We start from the raw sequence: 18191 nt of genomic DNA, 5'->3' as shown, positions 1-18191 counted from the left end.
GCTTCATCTTGTTTAATGGGAGGTGATTCAACTTTGGATAGGAATTCATTGATGAATGAGTTTATCTCTTGATCAACCTCTTCATATTCTTCAATTTCAATATATACCATGCCATTTTCGTTATCCTTGGGAGGTTGTGCACACTCTTTTATAGTTTCAACTTCATGTCCAATGGGAGAGGATTCCATTGTAGAGAGGAATTCATCCATGATTGAATCCATTTCTTGATAAGCCTCTTCCAAGTCTCCAACGATGATATGCTTTGGAGGTTGCGCACCCTCCTCAACATCAATATCAAGCTTCTTGGAAGAGTGCTCCATGGTGTTACATTCCCTTGGACTTTCAACATCTCCTAAATCTTCAACCACCTCTTCCTTTTCTTCAATGACCATAGGCTCCTCCAATTGTTCCAACACAAAATTGCATCCCTCATCCCCCACCGGAGTTTTCAATCTCTCCTTCATGCTTTGCTCTTCAATTGACTCTCCATATATGGCTATGGAAGCACCTTGAGTGTTCAAACACTTGTAGGCTAAAGTATGCACTACCTTGGTCAAGTTAGTCACAAACTCTAAGGTGTTCCTTTGCATATCTGCTTGTCCTTGAAGTAGCAAGGTAAGAGAATCATCTATTGGGGTTTGGGGTGAGTAGGAAGGTTCATTATTTTGGAGAGAGGATTCATGGTAGGAAGGTGGTTCCTCTTGATAAAATTGTGGAGATGGTGTGTATTGAGGTGGTTCTTGGGAGTAATCTTGATAGGGTTGTGGTGGTTCTAAGGGCTCTCGCTCATAATGGTCATAAGAATATGGCATGAATGATTGGTCATATGGTGGATATGGATCATAGAAAGGTGCTTGGTGTGGAAAGGCTTGTGAGTATGGTTGAGGTTCATGTTGAGGATGAGATTCATAGGCATATGATGGTGGTTGTTGAGTGTCACAAGAAGAGTCATCATAGCCATTAAATTGACATGCATTAGGATGGAAATTATACCTATAAGTATCCAGAGGTTGTTGCCAATAGGAGTGATCAATTCCTTGAGGCTCCTTCCATCTTTGATGGTTCCATCCATGGTACATGTTGCCATTAAAGTTCACATTTCCTACAACACAATTAGGACCAAACTCATAGCCATAGTGAGAATTCATTATGGAAAGACAAAATAAAACTAACAAAATCTAGTAAACAAGCAAAAGACAAGCTATTTACACTATTCACATATGTACAATAACCAATAACACAACACCATTGCAACTCCCCGGCAACGGCGCCATTTTGATGATTGGATTTTTGACGGTTTAGAATTTTACAAATGAAATCTCGTCGAAGTATAGTCTCTAAACCAACAATAATCCTCTCATACAAAAATTTGTTTGTCACAAGTACAAACCCCTAAAATCTATAAACCGAAGTATTTAAACCTCGGGTCGTTCTCCCTAGAATTTACAATAAAGTGTTTTGTTATTGGTTGTGAGTTGTATTTGGGGTTTTAGATGAGAAACGTGAATAGTAAATGGTAAGAAAACTTTATTAACAAAATGGTCTTGGCAAGATTTAGTTGTCAAGGGTCTTCATCATTATCACTAGCCACAAGTATGGTAGTTGCAAGGATTAATCCCACTTAGTCATCCTTAAATCAATTAACAAAGGAAAGTCAAGTGAGTTATATCAATCCTAGTCCATAAGTCCTAGTTTTCCACTAATTGGATTAATGAAGGCTAGAGTTAATGGCTATCAACTAGCAATCAATTGGACACTAGTGACTCAAGAAATCCTAAGTTACCTTCTCAAGCCAAGAACATAAAATTCTGGTCTAACATTCTTCCAAGCATTTCATCAAACACTTGGAAGGCACAAAAGGAAAGTATAGTAAATCACAACAAGAAAGAATTCTAACAACAATTGAATACAAAGAATTAACGACAACAATCAAGGAACTCACAATTATCATGAATTACCTCAAATTGCATTATTGAAAGAAAACAAAAGAACAAGAATATCTCAATTACAAAACCTAGAAACAAAATAAGAGAAATTACAACAAGAGAAGAGGGATAGAGAGAAGAACCAAAGTGTAGCAATCACCACTTGAAAGTAGAAGTAGAAGGAGACTTGAATTAAACCTAGAACTATGAGATCCTAATCTAACCCTAATTCCTAATCCTAGAGAGAAGTGAGAGCTTCTCTCTCTAAAACTAACTCTAACTCCTAAAACTAAGCTAATGATTAAAAGTACCTAAAGTATATTGATTCCCCTTTCAATACTTGACTTAAATAGCATCAGAAATGAGTTGGATTGGGCCCACATGGCTCCTAAAATCGCTGGCCACATGTTGCATTAAGTGAACCAGATGGCAGCAACGGCGCGCGCGCGCAAAGTGCGCGTGCGCGCCCCTGAACGCAAAGCAACATATGGCAAATTTTATATCATTTCGAAGCCCCGGATGTTAGCTTTCCAACTCAACTGGAACCGCATCATTTGGACCTCTGTAGCTCAAGTTATGGTCAATTAAGTGCGAAGAGGTCGGCTTGACAGCTTTCCGGTTCTTTCATTTCTTCATGAGTTCTCCAACTTTACATGCTTTTTCTTCATTCCCTTGATCCAATCTTTGCCTCCTAAATCTGAAATCACTTAACAAACATATCAAGGCATCTAATGGAATCAAGGTAAATTACATTTGGCTATTTAAAGACCTAAAAAGCATGTTTTCACTCTTAAGCACAATTAAAGGAGAATATACAAAACCATGCTATTTCATTGAATAAATGTGGGTGAAAGGTGATAAAATCCCCTAAAATCAATACAAGATAAACCCTACAACTGGGGTTTGTCAATAACAGAGGTGACAAATGAGATGAGGAAAGGCTAGCCTTGCCAAGGTAGAGGACTTGTCCGCCACCTTATAGAGTTCTTGAGCTATAACCTCATGAACTTCTATTTCTTCTCCAATCATGATGCTATGAATCATGATAGCCCGGTCTATAGTAACTTCGGACCGGTTGCTAGTAGGAATGATTGAGCGTTGGATAAACTCTAACCATCCTCTAGCCACGGGTTTGAGGTCATGCCTTCTCAATTGAACCGGCTTTTCTCTTGAATCTCTCTTCCATTGGGCGCCCTCTTCACATATGACTGTGAGGACTTGGTCCAACCTTTGATCAAAGTTGACCCTTCTAGTGTAAGGGTGTTCATCTCCTTGCATCATGGGCAAGTTAAATGCCAACCTTACATTTTCCGGACTAAAAACCAAGTATTTCCCCCGTACCATAGTAAGCCAATTCTTTGGATCCGGGTTCATACTTTGGTCATGGTTCTTGGTGATCCATGCATTGGCATAGAACTCTTGAACCATCAAGATTCCGACTTGTTGAATGGGGTTGGTAAGAACTTCCCAACCTCTTCTTCGGATCTCATGTCGGATCTCAGATATTCACTCTTTTTGAGTGAAAAAGGGACCTCGGGGATCACCTTCTTCAAGGCCACAACTTCATAGAAGTGGTCTTGATGCACCCTTGAGATGAATCTCTCCATCTTCCGTGACTCGGAGGTGAAAGCTTTTGCCTTCCCTTTCCTCTTTCTAGAGGTTTCTCCGGCCTTGGATGCCATAAATGGTTATGGAAAAACAAAAAGCAATGCTTTTACCACACCAAACTTAAAAGGTTTGCTCGTCCTCGAGCAAAAGAAGAAAGAAGAGAGTAGAAGAAGAAGAAATGAGGAAGAAGGGAATGGCTTTGTGTTCGGCCAAAGGAGGAGAAAGTGGTGTTTAGGTTGTGTGAAAATGAAGGAGTGAAGGAGGGTTTATATAGGAGTGGGGGAAGGGTAGGGTTCGGTCAAGTGAGGATGGGTTTGGGTGGGAAAGTGGTTTGAATTTGAATGGTGAGGTAGGTGGGGTTTTATGAAGGATGGATGTGAGTGGTGAAGAGAAAGATGGGATTTGATAGGTGAAGGGTTTTTGGGGAAGAGGTGTTGAGGTGATTGGTGAATGGGTGAAGAAGAGAGAGAGTGGTAGGGTAGGTGGGGATCCTGTGGGGTCCACAGATCCTGAGGTGTCAAGGAAAAGTCATCCCTGCACCAAATGGCAAGCAAAATTGCGTTTTTAGCCAATTCTGGCGTTAAACGCCGGGCTGATGCCCATTTCTGGCGTTTAACGCCAGCTTCTTGCCCTTTTCTGGCGTTTAACGCCAGTCTGGTGCCCCTTTCTGGCGTTAAACGCCCAGAATGGTGCCAGACTGGGCGTTAAACGCCCAACAGCTAGCCTCACTGGCGTTTAACCGCCAGCAAGCTCTCTTCCAAGGTGTGCTATTTTTTTTTCTGTTTTTCATTCTGTTTTTGCTTTTTTTCATTGATTTTGTGACTTTTCATGATTATTAACCTACAAAAGACATAAAATAACAAAAGAGAATAGATAAAATATAACATTGGGTTGCCTCCCAACAAGGGCTTCTTTAATGTCAATAGCTTGACAGTGGGCTCTCATGGAGCCTCAGAAATGCTCAGAGCAATGTTGGAACCTCCCAACACCAAACTTAGAGTTGTCAACACCAAACTTAGAAGTTGGTTGTGGCCTCCCAACACCAAACTTAGAGTTTGACTGTGGGGGCTCTGTTTGGCTCTGTTTTGAGAGAAGCTCTTCATGCTTCCTCTCCATGGTGACAGAGGGATATCCTTGAGCCTTAAACACAAAGGATTCTTCATTCACTTGAATGATCAATTCTCCTCTATCAACATCAATCACAGCCTTTGCTGTGGCTAGGAAGGGTCTGCCAAGGATGATGGATTCATCCATGCACTTCCCAGTCTCTAGGACTATGAAATCAGCAGGGATGTAATGGTCTTCAACTTTTACCAGAACATCCTCTACAAGTCCATAGGCTTGTTTTCTTGAGTTGTCTGCCATCTCTAGTGAGATTTTTGCAGCTTGCACCTCAAAGATCCCTAGCTTCTCCATTACAGAGAGAGGCATGAGGTTTACACTTGATCCTAGGTCACACAAGGCCTTCTTGAAGGTCATAGTGCCAATGGTACAAGGTATTGAAAACTTTCCAGGATCCTGTCTCTTTTGAGGTAGTTTCTGCCTAGACAAGTCATCTAATTCTTTGATGAGCAAAGGGGGTTCATCCTCCCAAGTCTCATTTCCAAATAACTTGTCATTTAACTTCATGATTGCTCCAAGGTATTTAGCAACTTGCTCTTCAGTGACATACTCATCCTCTTCAGAGGAAGAATACTCATCAGAGCTCATGAATGGCAGAAGTAGGTTCAATGGAATCTCTATGGTTTCAGTGGGAGCCTCAGATTCCCATGGTTCCTCATTGGGGAACTCATTTGAGGCCAGTGGACGTCCATTGAGGTCTTCCTCAGTGGCGTTCACTGCCTCTTCCTCCTCTCCAGATTCGGCCATGTTGATGGCCTTGCACTCTCCTTTTGGATTTTCTTCTGTATTGCTTGGAAGAGTACTAGAAGGGAGTTCAGTAATTTTCTTGCTCAGCTGACCCACTTGTCCCTCCAAATTTCTAATGGAGGACCTAGTTTCAGTCATGAAACTTTGAGTGGTTTTGATTAGATCAGAGACCATGGTTGCTAAGTCAGAGTTATTCTGCTTAGAACTCTCTGTCTGTTGCTGAGAAGATGATGGAAAAGGCTTGCTATTGCTAAACCTGTTTCTTCCACCATTATTATTGTTGAAACCTTGTTGAGGTCTCTGTTGATCCTTCCATGAGAGATTTGGATGATTTCTCCATGAAGGATTATAGGTGTTTCCATAGGGTTCTCCCATGTAATTCACCTCTTCCGTTGAAGGGTTTTCAGGATCATAAGCTTCTTCCTCAGATGAAGCCTCCTTAGTACTGCTTGGTGCATTTTGCATTCCAGACAGACTTTGAGAAATCATATTGACTTGCTGAGTCAATATTTTATTCTGAGCCAGTATGGCATTCAGAGTGTCAATCTCAAGAACTCCTTTCTTCTGACTAGTCCCATTGTTCACAGGATTTCTTTCAGAAGTGTACATGAATTGGTTATTTGCAACCATTTCAATCAGCTCTTGAGCTTCTGTAGGCGTCTTCTTCAGATGAAGAGATCCTCCAGCAGAGCTATCCAAAGACATCTTGGACAGTTCAGAGAGACCATCATAGAAAATACCTATGATGCTCCATTCAGAAAGCATATCAGTGGGACACTTTCTGATTAATTGTTTGTATCTTTCCCAAGCTTCATAGAGGGATTCTCCTTCCTTCTGTCTGAAGGTTTGGACTTCCACTCTAAGCTTACTCAATTTTTGAGGTGGAAAGAACTTTGCCAAGAAGGCATTGACTAGCTTTTCCCAAGAGTTCAGGCTTTCTTTAGGTTGTGAGTCCAACCATGTTCTAGCTCTGTCTCTTACAGCAAAAGGGAATAGCATAAGTCTGTAGACCTCAGGGTCAACCCCATTAGTCTTGACAGTGTCACAGATTAGCAAGAACTCAGCTAAGAACTGATGAGGATCTTCCAATGGAAGTCCATGGAACTTGCAATTCTGTTGCATTAGAGAAACTAATTGAGGTTTAAGCTCAAAGTTGTTTGCTCCAATGGTAGGGATAGAGATGCTTCTCCCATAGAAGTCGGGAGTAGGTGCAGTTAAGTCACCCAGCACCTTCCTTGCATTGTTGGCATTGTTGTTGTTTTCGGCTGCCATGTGTTCTTCTTCTTTGAAGAATTCAGTTAGGTCCTCTACAGAGAGTTGTGCCTTAGCTTCTCTTAGCTTTCGCTTCAAGGTCCTTTCAGGTTCAGGATCAGCCTCAACAAGAATGCTTTTGTCCTTGCTCCTGCTCATAAGAAAGAGAAGAGAACAAGAAAATGTGGAATCCTCTATGTCACAGTATAGAGATTCCTTGAGGTGTCAGAGGAAAAGAAAAATGGAAGACAGAAGTAGAAAATTCGAACTTATCAAAGAAGATGGAGTTCGAATTTTGCATTAAAGAATAGTGTTAGTCCATAAATAGAAGGATGTGAGAAGAAGAGAGGTAATTTTCGAAAATTAAGTGAAAGATTTTGAAAACATTTTGAAAAAAACTTAATTGATTTTCGAAAACCAAGGGTGGAAAAGAAATCAAGTGATTTTTGAAAAAGATTTTGAAATTAGAAATTAAAAAGATATGATTGAAAATTATTTTGAAAAAGATGTGGTTAAGAAGATATGATTGATTTAAAAAGATGTGATTTGAGGAGATATGAATTGAAAAACATTTTAAAAAGATGTGATTTTGAAAATTAATAACTTGCCTAACAAGAAAAGATATGATTCAAACATTAAACCTTTCTCAACAGAAAAGACAGCATACTTGAAATATTGAATCAAATCATTAATTGGTAGCAAGTATTTTTGAAAATAGAAAGAAATTGATTTTGAAAAAGATTTGATTGAAAAGATTTGATTGAAAAAGATTTGATTTTGAAAAACTTTGAAAACTTGGAAAAATTTTGATTTGAAAACAGAATCTTCCCTCTTGTGCCATCCTGGCGTTAAACGCCCAGAATGGTGCACATTCTGGCGTTTAACGCCCAAAACACTACCTTTTTGGGCGTTAAACGCCCAACCAGGTACCCTGGCTGGCGTTTAAACGCCAGTCTGTCTTCTTTACTGGGCGTTTTGAACGCCCAGCTTTTTCTATGCAATTCCTCTACAGTATTTTCTGAATCTTCAATTCTCTGTATTATTGACTTGAAAAGACACAAATTAAAAATATTTTTGGATTTTTAATAATAAAGAATAATCAAAATGCAACTAAAATCAAATAACAATGCATGCAAGACACCAAACTTAGCAGTTTGTATACTACTGACACTAATGAGAATGCATATGAGACACATAAACACTCAAGTCAAGAGAATTCAAAGATCAGAGTAAGAAATCATCAAGAATTACTTGAAGATCCTTACGACACATGAATGAATGCATGCATTTGACACCAAACTTAAAATGAGACACTAGACTCAAACAAGAAATTTTTGGATTTTATGATTTTGTAAAATTTTTTTGTGCTTTTTCAAAAATAAAGTGGAAAAAGGTATCAAAATTCTTAATGAGAATTCCAGGAATCATGCAATGTTTAGTCTAAGACTCCGGTCCAGGAATTAGACATGGCTTCACAGCCAGCCAAGCTTTCAAAGAAAGCTTCGGTCCAAAACACTAGACATGGCCAAAGGCCAGCCAAGCCTTAGCAGATCACTGCTCCAACAGCAAGATTGATAGAAATCAACAAGCTCTTGTGATGATAAGTTGAAACCTCGGTCCAATGAAATTAGACATGGCTTCACAGCCAGCCAGACATCAACAAATCATCATGAAACTCTAGAATTCATCTTCAAGAATTCTGAAGAAAAAATACCTAATCTAAGCAACAAGATGAACCGTCAGTTGTCCATACTCGAACAATCCCCGGCAACGGCGCCAAAAACTTGGTGCACGAAATTGTGATCAATACTTTTCACAACTCAAATAATCCCCGGTGATGGAACCAAAAACTTGGTGTTCAATACCATGGCATAAACACAACTTCGCACAACTAACCAGCAAGTGTACTGGGTCGTCCAAGTAATAAACCTTACGCGAGTAAGGGTCGATCCCACAGAGATTGTTGGTATGAAGCAAGCTATGGTCACCTTGTAAATCTTAGTCAGGCAAACTCAAATGGATATGGGTGATATACGAATAAAACATAAAGATAAAGATAGAGATACTTATGTAATTCATTGGTAGGAATTTCAGATAAGCGTATGAAGATGCTGGTCCCTTCCGTTTCTCTGCTTTCCTACTGTCTTCATCCAATCCTTCTTACTCCTTTCCATGGCAAGCTTAAGCAAGGGTTTCACCGTTGTCAGTGGCTACCTCCCATCCTCTCAGTGGAAATGTTCAATGCACCCTGTCACGGCACGGCTATCCATCTGTCGGTTCTCGATCAGGCCGGAATAGAATCCAGTGATTCTTTTGCGTCTGTCACTAACGCCCCGCCCTCAGGAGTTTGAAGCACGTCACAGTCATTCAGTCATTGAATCCTACTCAGAATACCACAGACAAGGTTAGACCTTCCAGATTCTCTTGAATGCCGCCATCAGTTCTAGCCTATACCACGAAGACTCTGATCTCACGGAATGGCTGGCTCGGTTGTCAGGCGAGCGCTCGGTTGTCAGGTGATCAACCATGCATCGTGTATCAGGAATCTAAGAGATATTCACCCAATCGAAGGTAGAACGGAGGTGGTTGTCAGTCACACGTTCATAGGTGAGAATGATGATGAGTGTCACGGATCATCACATTCATCAAGTTGAAGAACAAGTGATATCTTAGAACAAGAACAAGCGAATTGAATAGAAGAACAATAGTAATTGCATTAATACTCGAGGTACAGCAGAGCTCCACACCTTAATCTATGGTGTGTAGAAACTCCACCGTTGAAAATACATAAGAACAAGGTCTAGGCATGGCCGAATGGCCAGCCTCCCAAAGAGGGTTCAATCATAAAAACATGATCAAAAGCTCCCTAAATACAATAGTAAAAGGTCCTACTTATAGAGAACTAGTAGCCTAGAGTTTACAGAGATGAGTAAATGACATAAAAATTCACTTCCGGGCCCACTTGGTGTGTGCTTGGGCTGAGCATTGAAGCATTTTCGTGTAGAGACGCTTCTTGGAGTTAAACGCCAGCTTTTATGCCAGTTTGGGCGTTTAACTCCCATTTTGGTGCCAGTTCCGGCGTTTAACGCTGGAATTTCTGAGGGTGACTTTGAACGCCGGTTTGGGCCATCAAATCTTGGGCAAAGTATGGACTATCATATATTGCTGGAAAGCCCAGGATGTCTACTTTCCAACGCCGTTGAGAGCGCGCCAAATGGGCTTCTATAGCTCCAGAAAATCCACTTCGAGTGCAGGGAGGTCAGAATCCAACAGCATCTGCAGTCCTTTTCAGTCTCTGAATCAGATTTTTGCTCAGGTCCCTCAATTTCAGCCAGAAAATACCTGAAATCTCAGAAAAACACACAAACTCATAGTAAAGTCCAGAAAAGTGAATTTTAACTAAAAACTAATAAAAATATACTAAAAACTAACTAGATCATACTAAAAACATACTAAAAACAATGCCAAAAAGCGTATAAATTATCCGCTCATCATGGTTACATCATATAACCCCTATTTTCATTCTTGTGTGTATTGTTATCTTTCTATGATTGTAATCTTTGATTTGTTTGATTCTTTATGTCTATTATTTTGTGTATGAATGCACTTATATGATTGAGGCCTTCATTTCATTGATCTCACTTACCCAAATAGCCTTACCTTTTATCTACCATTGTTAGCCAATTTTGAGCCTATGCTAAACCCCTTTTGTTCTTAATTTAGCACATTACAAGCCTTAAAGTGAAAAATAATAAAAGTCTCTTGTTTGGATCTTTGATTAGCTTAGGCTAGTGAGGGTGTTTTTCATTCGAGTTTGGAAAAGTTTGGAACATTGGGTGAGATAAAAGTGTATTTTTGTAGTTTTGTTGAAAATTTTGAGAATTCGATACATACTCATGCATTAAATGTTTAAACCATATGCATTGGTACCTTTGTATATAATTCATCAAAGAAAAAAAAAAGAAAAACAAAAGAAAAATAAAAGAAAAAAATGTAGAAAAAGAAAAATAAAATAAATATAAAAAGAAAAGAAAAAGAAAAAGGAAATAATAAAAGGGGACAAAATGCCCCAAAGTAACGTAATAATAACAATGCATATGGGTTGTGATAAAAAAGAGAATGCATGAGTGTGTGAAAAAGTGAAGAAGGGGTAGTTAGGTTTTTGCATTTTGATTACATTGATTGTTTTAGATTAGGTGGGAAGTTTAGGTTAATCAAATATTCAAATTTCAAGCTCACTTGACCAAATACAATCTTACCTTGACCCTAACCCCATTACAACCTATGGATAAGTCTTCATGATATTTGTATGCATGCATTGAATAATGGTTGATTGTTAGATGAAAAACAAATCTTAGAAAGCATGATTAGAGGAGAATTAAGTGAATCAACCCTATACACTTGAGCGACTAGAGCGGATACACATCTAGTGAGGGTTCGATTGCTCAATTATATATTTTCACCTATGATCATCTATTTTCTTGCAAGTTTGTAAATTCTTTTCAATAACTTAATTCAATTGTGGGTTTGATTTGATTGCTATTGTTATAGCCCTTGTGTTCATATATGTATTCTTGGAAATTGATTTATTTTGACCAAGTAGTTGCATTCATTTAGATAGAATGCATTTAGATAGAGTACATATAGATAGTTTGCATTGAATAAATGTTGATACCCTTTGTCTCTTTCTTGAGTTTAGCATGAGGACATGCTTGGTTTAAGTGTAGGGAGGTTTGATAAACCCCAATTTCCTGGTTTATGTTGTGTTGAATTTAGGAGATTTTATCAACTTATCTCACATTTATTCAATGAAATAGCATGGTTTTTGTAATTCTCCCTAATTTATCCTTAAGAGTAAAAACATGCTTTTTAGCCCTTAAAATAGCTAAATTTAATTCACTTTAATTCCATTCGAGGCCTTGATATGTTTGTTGAGTGATTTCAGGTTTATAAGGTAAGTATTGGATGGAAGAAGTGAAGAGAAAAGCATGCAAAGTGGAGAATTCATGAGGAAATGAGGATTTGCTGAATTGAAGGCCACGCGCACGCATCACCGACGCGTACGCGTGATGAGGAGATCTGCCAGTGACGCGCATGCGTCACCCACGCGTACGCGTGAGGAGGGAATTCGACAGGCGACGCGCACACGTGACACTGATCACGTGACCTCATTAAAGTGAAAACGCTTAGGATGATTTCTGAGCTTTCCAGGCCCAAATCTAACTCATTTCTGAGGCTATTTGATGTAGAATTCAAGATGAGAAAAAGGGGGAGCAATTAGTTAGTGTAGGAAATATGCCTTAGGTTTGTTCTAGAGAGAGAAGCTCCCTCTTCTCTCTAGAAATTAGGGTTCTTAGTTTAGTTTTCTCGTTGATTTAGGTTTAATTACTTGTTCTGATTTCATTCTCTTTACTTTTCCTTATTGATTTGCTTCAATCTTCTTAGTTTCTCCTGTTATTTCCTTTATTTTACCACTTTTTATATTATATGAACTCTTGTTAATTCCCCCTTCCCTTTAATGCAATTCGAAGTTTTATGTTCTTTTTTTCCTTGTTTGAGTTGTTATTGTTAATTTCTTGTATTGGGTAGTTGTAGAGTTTATTATTCCTTGCAATTTACTATGCTTTCCTTTTATGCCTTCCAAGTGTTTGACAAAATGCTTGGTTGGGCTTTAGAGTAGTTTTTGAGCATTCTTGGCTTAGAAAGAGAAATTAGGTGCTCTTGAGTTATTAATACCCAATTTAGATTAGTGATCTAGAGTGATTAGTTAGTCTTGTATCAGTTAGTATTACTTGTGGATTGGGATTAACTAGTCCTATTTGACTTTCTTCCTATGTTAAAGATAACATTATACCTTCTTCCGATGTTGGAGATGATGAAATAGGATTAGCTCTTGTTAACTATTGTATGATAATTAATGACTAGGATAGAAAGCCTAGATTCTCAATCCTTGCCATGAATGCCTCTTTTTAGCAATTTCTTTCCTTAGTTGTTTTCTTTACTTTTGTTGTCATTTAAATTCTTGTTTCGTTATAAACCCAACCCGTAAAACTCATAACCAATAATTGAGCACTCGATTGTAATTTCTAGGGAGAACGACCCAGGACTAATACTCTCAGTGTTTTTATTGGGTTGAACTTGTGACAACCAAAACTAAACTTTGATTGAGTGTTATTTATCGGTTTGAAACTATACTTGCAACGAAGAAATTCCTATTACCGAGAAGAAATTCTAACCGACGAAATCACAACATCATTATATAAGCACTTCGTGAGACTGACTCCAAAAATAAGTCAGAACAAAAATGAATTGTCAAAGTAACTTGGCAAAGTCTGATTACACGAAGTCGGAACTTACAAAGGGAAAACACACTATCTCGTACCAATATATTCTGTTGACGTCACTTTCAAACTTAGCAAAAAGACAACATTAAAAGTTGTCGAAGAATAATCTCTAGCTAAATGACTGTATAGGCTAAAACGAAATGCAAAAGGATACGATCACTTAAAATTATTTTGAAAATCAAGGGTTTTTTTCAAGATTGCAAAAGTTATTTAAAACATACAAAAGCAATTGTTCAAACAACTAGCTATTGCAAAAAAGGATATTCAAAGACCCATAGGTCGTGCCATACACGTAAGAAAATCACAAAGGATGGAGCTCCTCACCAGTAACAATGACCTTAGTCCAAGCAGAAGAAGACGGGACCGAGCCGGAAGGTGGGGCTGTCCCTTAAGCGAGGATGGGGTGGCTTCATCATCCGCTTGGACAGGTCCTTGAGAAGTCTCCTTAGACCAAGGGCCCAGTGCCTTAAGGTCGGGCATAGGAGTGTCCTTGTCCTTGGGAGCAGGAACTATCTTCTCGTCCATCATGACATTATCAGCAGAAATCGGAGAAAGGTCAACCTCGGGAGCCAGAACTCGGAATTGAGCCTTCAGGTTCTCTATGAGCTCGTCCATCCCCTCAGCAATGCTATTCTCCAAGTCCTTATAATTATCCCTCACCTTAGTCAGCTCATCCACCAAATCCAGCCTCTCCCCGAAGACTCTAGTATAGCCCTCTTTTGGCTTCTTTTTCAAACCCTCAGCCATCACCAAAGTTGCCTTGGATTGCTTCACCTTCTCCTGAGTTTTGGATAGGTTAAACTCTAGGGCCACCTTCTCAGATTCTATCTCCTTCTTTGTCTCCCTCAGAGACTCTACCTCAGCTTGCAACTTGACCAGGGTACTCTGAGTGATGCATAAAGGGGTCTTCTTTAATTCTTTCAGCAAGGCCGCACAAAGCCTAGCCATACGAACCCCTCCTTGGACCATAACCTGGAGGTGAGACTCTATGTCAACATCGTCCATACTTATAACACTGTTTGGGAGGGGGAGGTACTTGTTTCTCTAAGTCAGAAGAAACTGCCCGAGGAGTTGGATCGGGTATAATCCTTACAGAAGTAGAAGCACCCGAGTCAACAAGACTCTTCCTCTCAGTTCGTAGATTCTTCATTGCGGCCGACTTGGGAGCCATTTTTTCTACACCACATCAAAAAATCAAAAGCAAAGTCAGGCATGAAATATATAATTAGTAGCACCTTAAAATAAAATAAAAAGAAGGCTACCTAACTCGAACTGGAGTTGGCTAGGGTTCCCTAAAATTCTTGATCCAAATAAGGAGCACGACCCAAGTACTTTTAGAACAGGTTAACTACGTTCTTCTCAAGCTCGTCTAAATTGTCTACATTATACTTAACTATTACCAGTTTCTCCTCCCAATACAAAGGAAATCATGATTCATCATTTGTTTAAAAAAAGAAAGGTCGAGTATTATCGACAGCTCGGATTTTAAAGATATAATTCTTAAAATCATGAAATGACTCATTAAAGATAGCAAACACCTTTCTCCACTGGACAGCCTAGAAAGATACCCAACCCAGTTTTTTAGAAGAGCTAAAGGGCTTGGTAAGAACAAAATGATAAAAGAAAAACTTCAGAGAAGGTTGGACATCAAGTTCCCAATACAAAAGTTAGTATATCTTCAAAAAACCACAATAATTAGGTTACAGCTGGGAAGGAGCAACATTACAAGTCCAAAAGACATCGGTTTCAAAGTCAGAAAAGGAGAGGCGGACATCTAGCTTAGTGAAAAAGAAATCATAAGCATAAAAGAAAGGGCGTTTCGACCTATCAAGTGGGTAAAAACACACCCTCTCCTTGGGATCAGCCACAATTATTTAATAGTTTCTCTCATCCTCTCGATTTACACACAGCCTATGGTGTCTACGAAACTGTTCAGCATACTCTCTGTCAATTACGGGGATGAGAGTAAGGACAGTTATATCTATCCAAGTCAGGTGAGATGGAACTTTGGTCAACATATTGTGAATTATAGATCAAGACATAAAAGCTATACCTACAAATACAACACAAAGGAAAAACCGTCATAACAAGTCGAAAAGTCAGGAAATAACCACAAGAAGTCAGGTTATCTAAATAAGTCAGGTTATCTTAAGAGGTCGGACGCGACGTGGAAGGTTCAACCTTACTTATCTAAATAAGTAGCTGCCTCCCAAAATTCCTCCTACAATCTCTATCTCATCTAAAAGATAGATCTCAACAAACCCCAAGATAAAAGGAACGGTTATCCACCAGTAAAGGTAGAATTACTCCAAAAGGTAGTTATCTGCTCTACTATAAATACACTGACACCCCTCATGTATATTCAAGTTCCAATCTACTAAAAATTTGCTTAAAGACCTTGCTAACTTAAGTATCAGAGTCTTACCACCCGTCACCTCCTTACGAGGAACTCGGATAGCAGCACCTTGGTACCTCAGCACCAAAACAAGTCGGACGCTACCTCGAAAGGAGTTTGGACCTTACGTTCAAGTCCAAATCACTGTTTTAGGTAATCTCTGGAACAACAACAACAACAACAATATTGTTCAATAAAGGTATTAGAGATTATTCTACAAGAAACTCAAGATTGAAATCATTTGATATTTTTGTATTTAATATAACTTAGCTTGGTGTGATAGATAGGAATTAAGTATAATTGAAGTTATTCTTCTATTTTTACTTGAATCTCAACCTGATCACCAAATTATCAATTAGATTGGAAAATGGACAGGCACAGTTATGTCTGACAGAGAAAAACATTGGAAATTGATCTGTGTATTAATTTTTTTAGGGACTAAAATGTCCGCTTTTAAAATCCTTAGGGATTGATTTGGATAATTACTCTGCTAGAAAATAGACTGGGAATTAATTTGTCTGCTAGAGCAAAATTTTAAGGATATTTTTGTGTATTCATTTTTCTTAGGGACTAAAATGTCCGTTTTTAAAAGTTAGGGATTGATTTGGGTAATTCTTTAATTACTTATTTATATTTTTTTTTGAAAATTTATTTATAATTAATTCACACCATAACCATTTATAATTTATTTCTAATGTATTAACCGGAAAAGACGAAGACCAAGGAACTTGATAAAAAAAAAAAGTATGGGTAATCGTTTTTCTTTCTCTTACACCCAAGTTCGAGCTTACAATAGAAAATGTATGCCCTTGTAAACATCTCTTATTTAGTTGGCTTTGGCAAATAACATGATAGCTATTAGTGTCCAAACTTAATATGACCAATTAAAATAATTTTTAACTGAGATCTGCACTTATAGCTTTTGCAATAGCATATCCAATTTAATAATCCTAGAAGCAATAGCACATGAAGCATAGCAGCATAAGCAAAACTCTATAGCTCTGTATTGTTTTCAATGGTGCCTTCATAGTTACGAAGCAAAACTGCAACGATCATGCTAACAGATCTCGAGCCATTTTTCTATGTACATCTTAATAAACAGATTGAAATTGAACCCAAAATAATAATAGTAAATAATAACAATAGGGATCAGTTGAGTTTACACTTATGGTCATGGAACCTATAGAATCCTTCCATTGCATGAGGATGACCTTTGCATAGAAGCCGGACCTATGTACAAACATTCTTCAATTGAAGAACCACGCTTTGTTTCACATCGTTTTGATTCATTCCTAACCACGTTCTGCAACTCTGTCACCATCTTCTATATGATCTGCCGTGTGAATTTCAGGTTCTGAATTCGCTACAATCTCCGTTTGTATCTCATCAGTCGGAATCCCACGAACCTGAATTTGATCAATAAGTACCTGGGAAGAAACACTATGACATGTATCGAAATCCACTCGCTCCTTCGAATTCGATTCCTCACTGAATCTTCCTTCAATTTCAACTAACTCGCTGACCTCTCCTGCTCCAGGACTGTTTTCCATGTCGAAATTAGTAAACATATTATCGCTGCTTAATCCACCCTCGATTCTCGATTCCTCTTGATTCGGATTCCTTCTAAAACCGTTACCACTACCACCGTTTTCTTGACCCACTGAGATCGAATTTGAAATTCCCGTTTCAGAATTTGCATTGTTGTTAGAAACAATACGAGCTCGGCAAAGAGGACAATTTGTATGAGAGCGTAGCCACGTGTCAATACACGGAATGTGAAAAGCGTGACTACACTTGGGCAAGAGCCTCAATGTTTCCCCTTCTTGAAACTCGTTCAAGCAAACAGAGCACTCTATTCCTTCAATCAAACCGTCGTCCTTTCTGTACCGGCAAGCGGTTATAGAATTTATAACGGATTGTTGCAAACCAACCGTGGCTATTAGCCACACCGGATGATCAATTTGGTTTTCATTGACAAACTCGTCGTCCGACTGCGTGCGGACGGAGCCGTTGTCGAGCCTCCGCCTGCACCAGGCGGCGTAGCACTTAAGTTTCACGACGTATAGACAGATGAGAAGGAAAATGACAGAGAATAACGATATGAGGATGATTAAGTAGGAGGAGATGTGGTTGCCGGAGTGGTCAGAAATGGTGGAAGAAGGTGGTGGTGGTGGTGAAAAATAGTAGTCAGGGTAATTGGTGTAACAGTTGTACGGACATGCAGGGTCACATAACCCAGAACAATCTTGGGTTTGGTTTGTTTGTGCTGGGAAGAGCTTTCTGTGTTTCCATGCCATCGGAGAGTGCTTTAACAAAGCGCAATTAGAGAAAGGAAATGATGAATAACTGGGATGTTGGTGAGAAGAGAAGCTTATTTGGATTTTTATTAAATGAGAAGGACTGGTTTGGTTTTTAATTTATTTTATTTCATTTATTTAATTTTTGGTTTGTGTTGTTTTAGTGTCTCTTTCGGAAGATTAGTGGACTCTGAAGTCTGATGATGTGTTGTTTGTTGTGTTTGGTAATCGATAACGAGTTTGAAACTTGAAAGAACCTACATGGCTACATGCTGCTCCTTCTTCCCTCTTTATTTATATTCTTTATATTTTAAGTTGGATTGATTGTTTTACACGTAATAATAAAAATCAAAAGCTTTTAAATATATCGGTATATCGGTGTTTTATTGAATTTTAATGATTAATTTTAATTATATATTTAATATGTATTTTTTATAATTAACATCAATAATTAAAAATTATTAAAATATTAGTATACTGATAAATTTAAATATTTTTCTAA

The 18191-nt window shown here is 38.5% G+C and overlaps 1 protein-coding gene and 1 non-coding gene across 3 annotated transcripts; one reads left to right on the top strand and one right to left on the bottom strand.

The window, feature by feature from the left end:
* Positions 1–6161: 6161 nt before the first annotated feature.
* LOC112704227 (small nucleolar RNA R71) lies at positions 6162–6269 on the top strand. The gene has a single exon (XR_003154863.1). It is a non-coding gene; the product is annotated as a small nucleolar RNA R71 (small nucleolar RNA).
* A 6660-nt stretch (positions 6270–12929) lies between these two features.
* On the bottom strand, positions 12930–17950 carry LOC112703220 (RING-H2 finger protein ATL54). 2 transcript variants are annotated; one of them, XR_011864054.1, is made up of 3 exons: positions 16556–17831; positions 15423–15552; positions 12930–14173 (listed from the first exon to the last, which is right to left on the bottom strand). XR_011864054.1 is itself a non-coding variant. In XM_025754572.3 (1 exon), exon 1 carries the CDS (start codon positions 17687–17689, stop codon positions 16685–16687), a length of 1005 nt encoding a protein of 334 aa, XP_025610357.1. In that variant the 5' UTR covers positions 17690–17950; the 3' UTR covers positions 16313–16684. The 2 variants fall into 2 exon arrangements, 1 of the variants encoding a protein (XP_025610357.1); XM_025754572.3 differs by lacking the exons at positions 12930–14173; positions 15423–15552 and having other exon boundaries at positions 16313–17950.
* Between the last annotated feature and the right edge of the window lie 241 nt (positions 17951–18191).

This window comes from Arachis hypogaea, chromosome 7 (assembly GCF_003086295.3).
Source record: "Arachis hypogaea cultivar Tifrunner chromosome 7, arahy.Tifrunner.gnm2.J5K5, whole genome shotgun sequence".
NCBI lineage: Eukaryota > Viridiplantae > Streptophyta > Magnoliopsida > Fabales > Fabaceae > Arachis > Arachis hypogaea.
The sequence above is the reverse complement of the archived record's forward strand: the minus strand, read 5'-3'. Positions and strand labels throughout refer to the sequence as shown.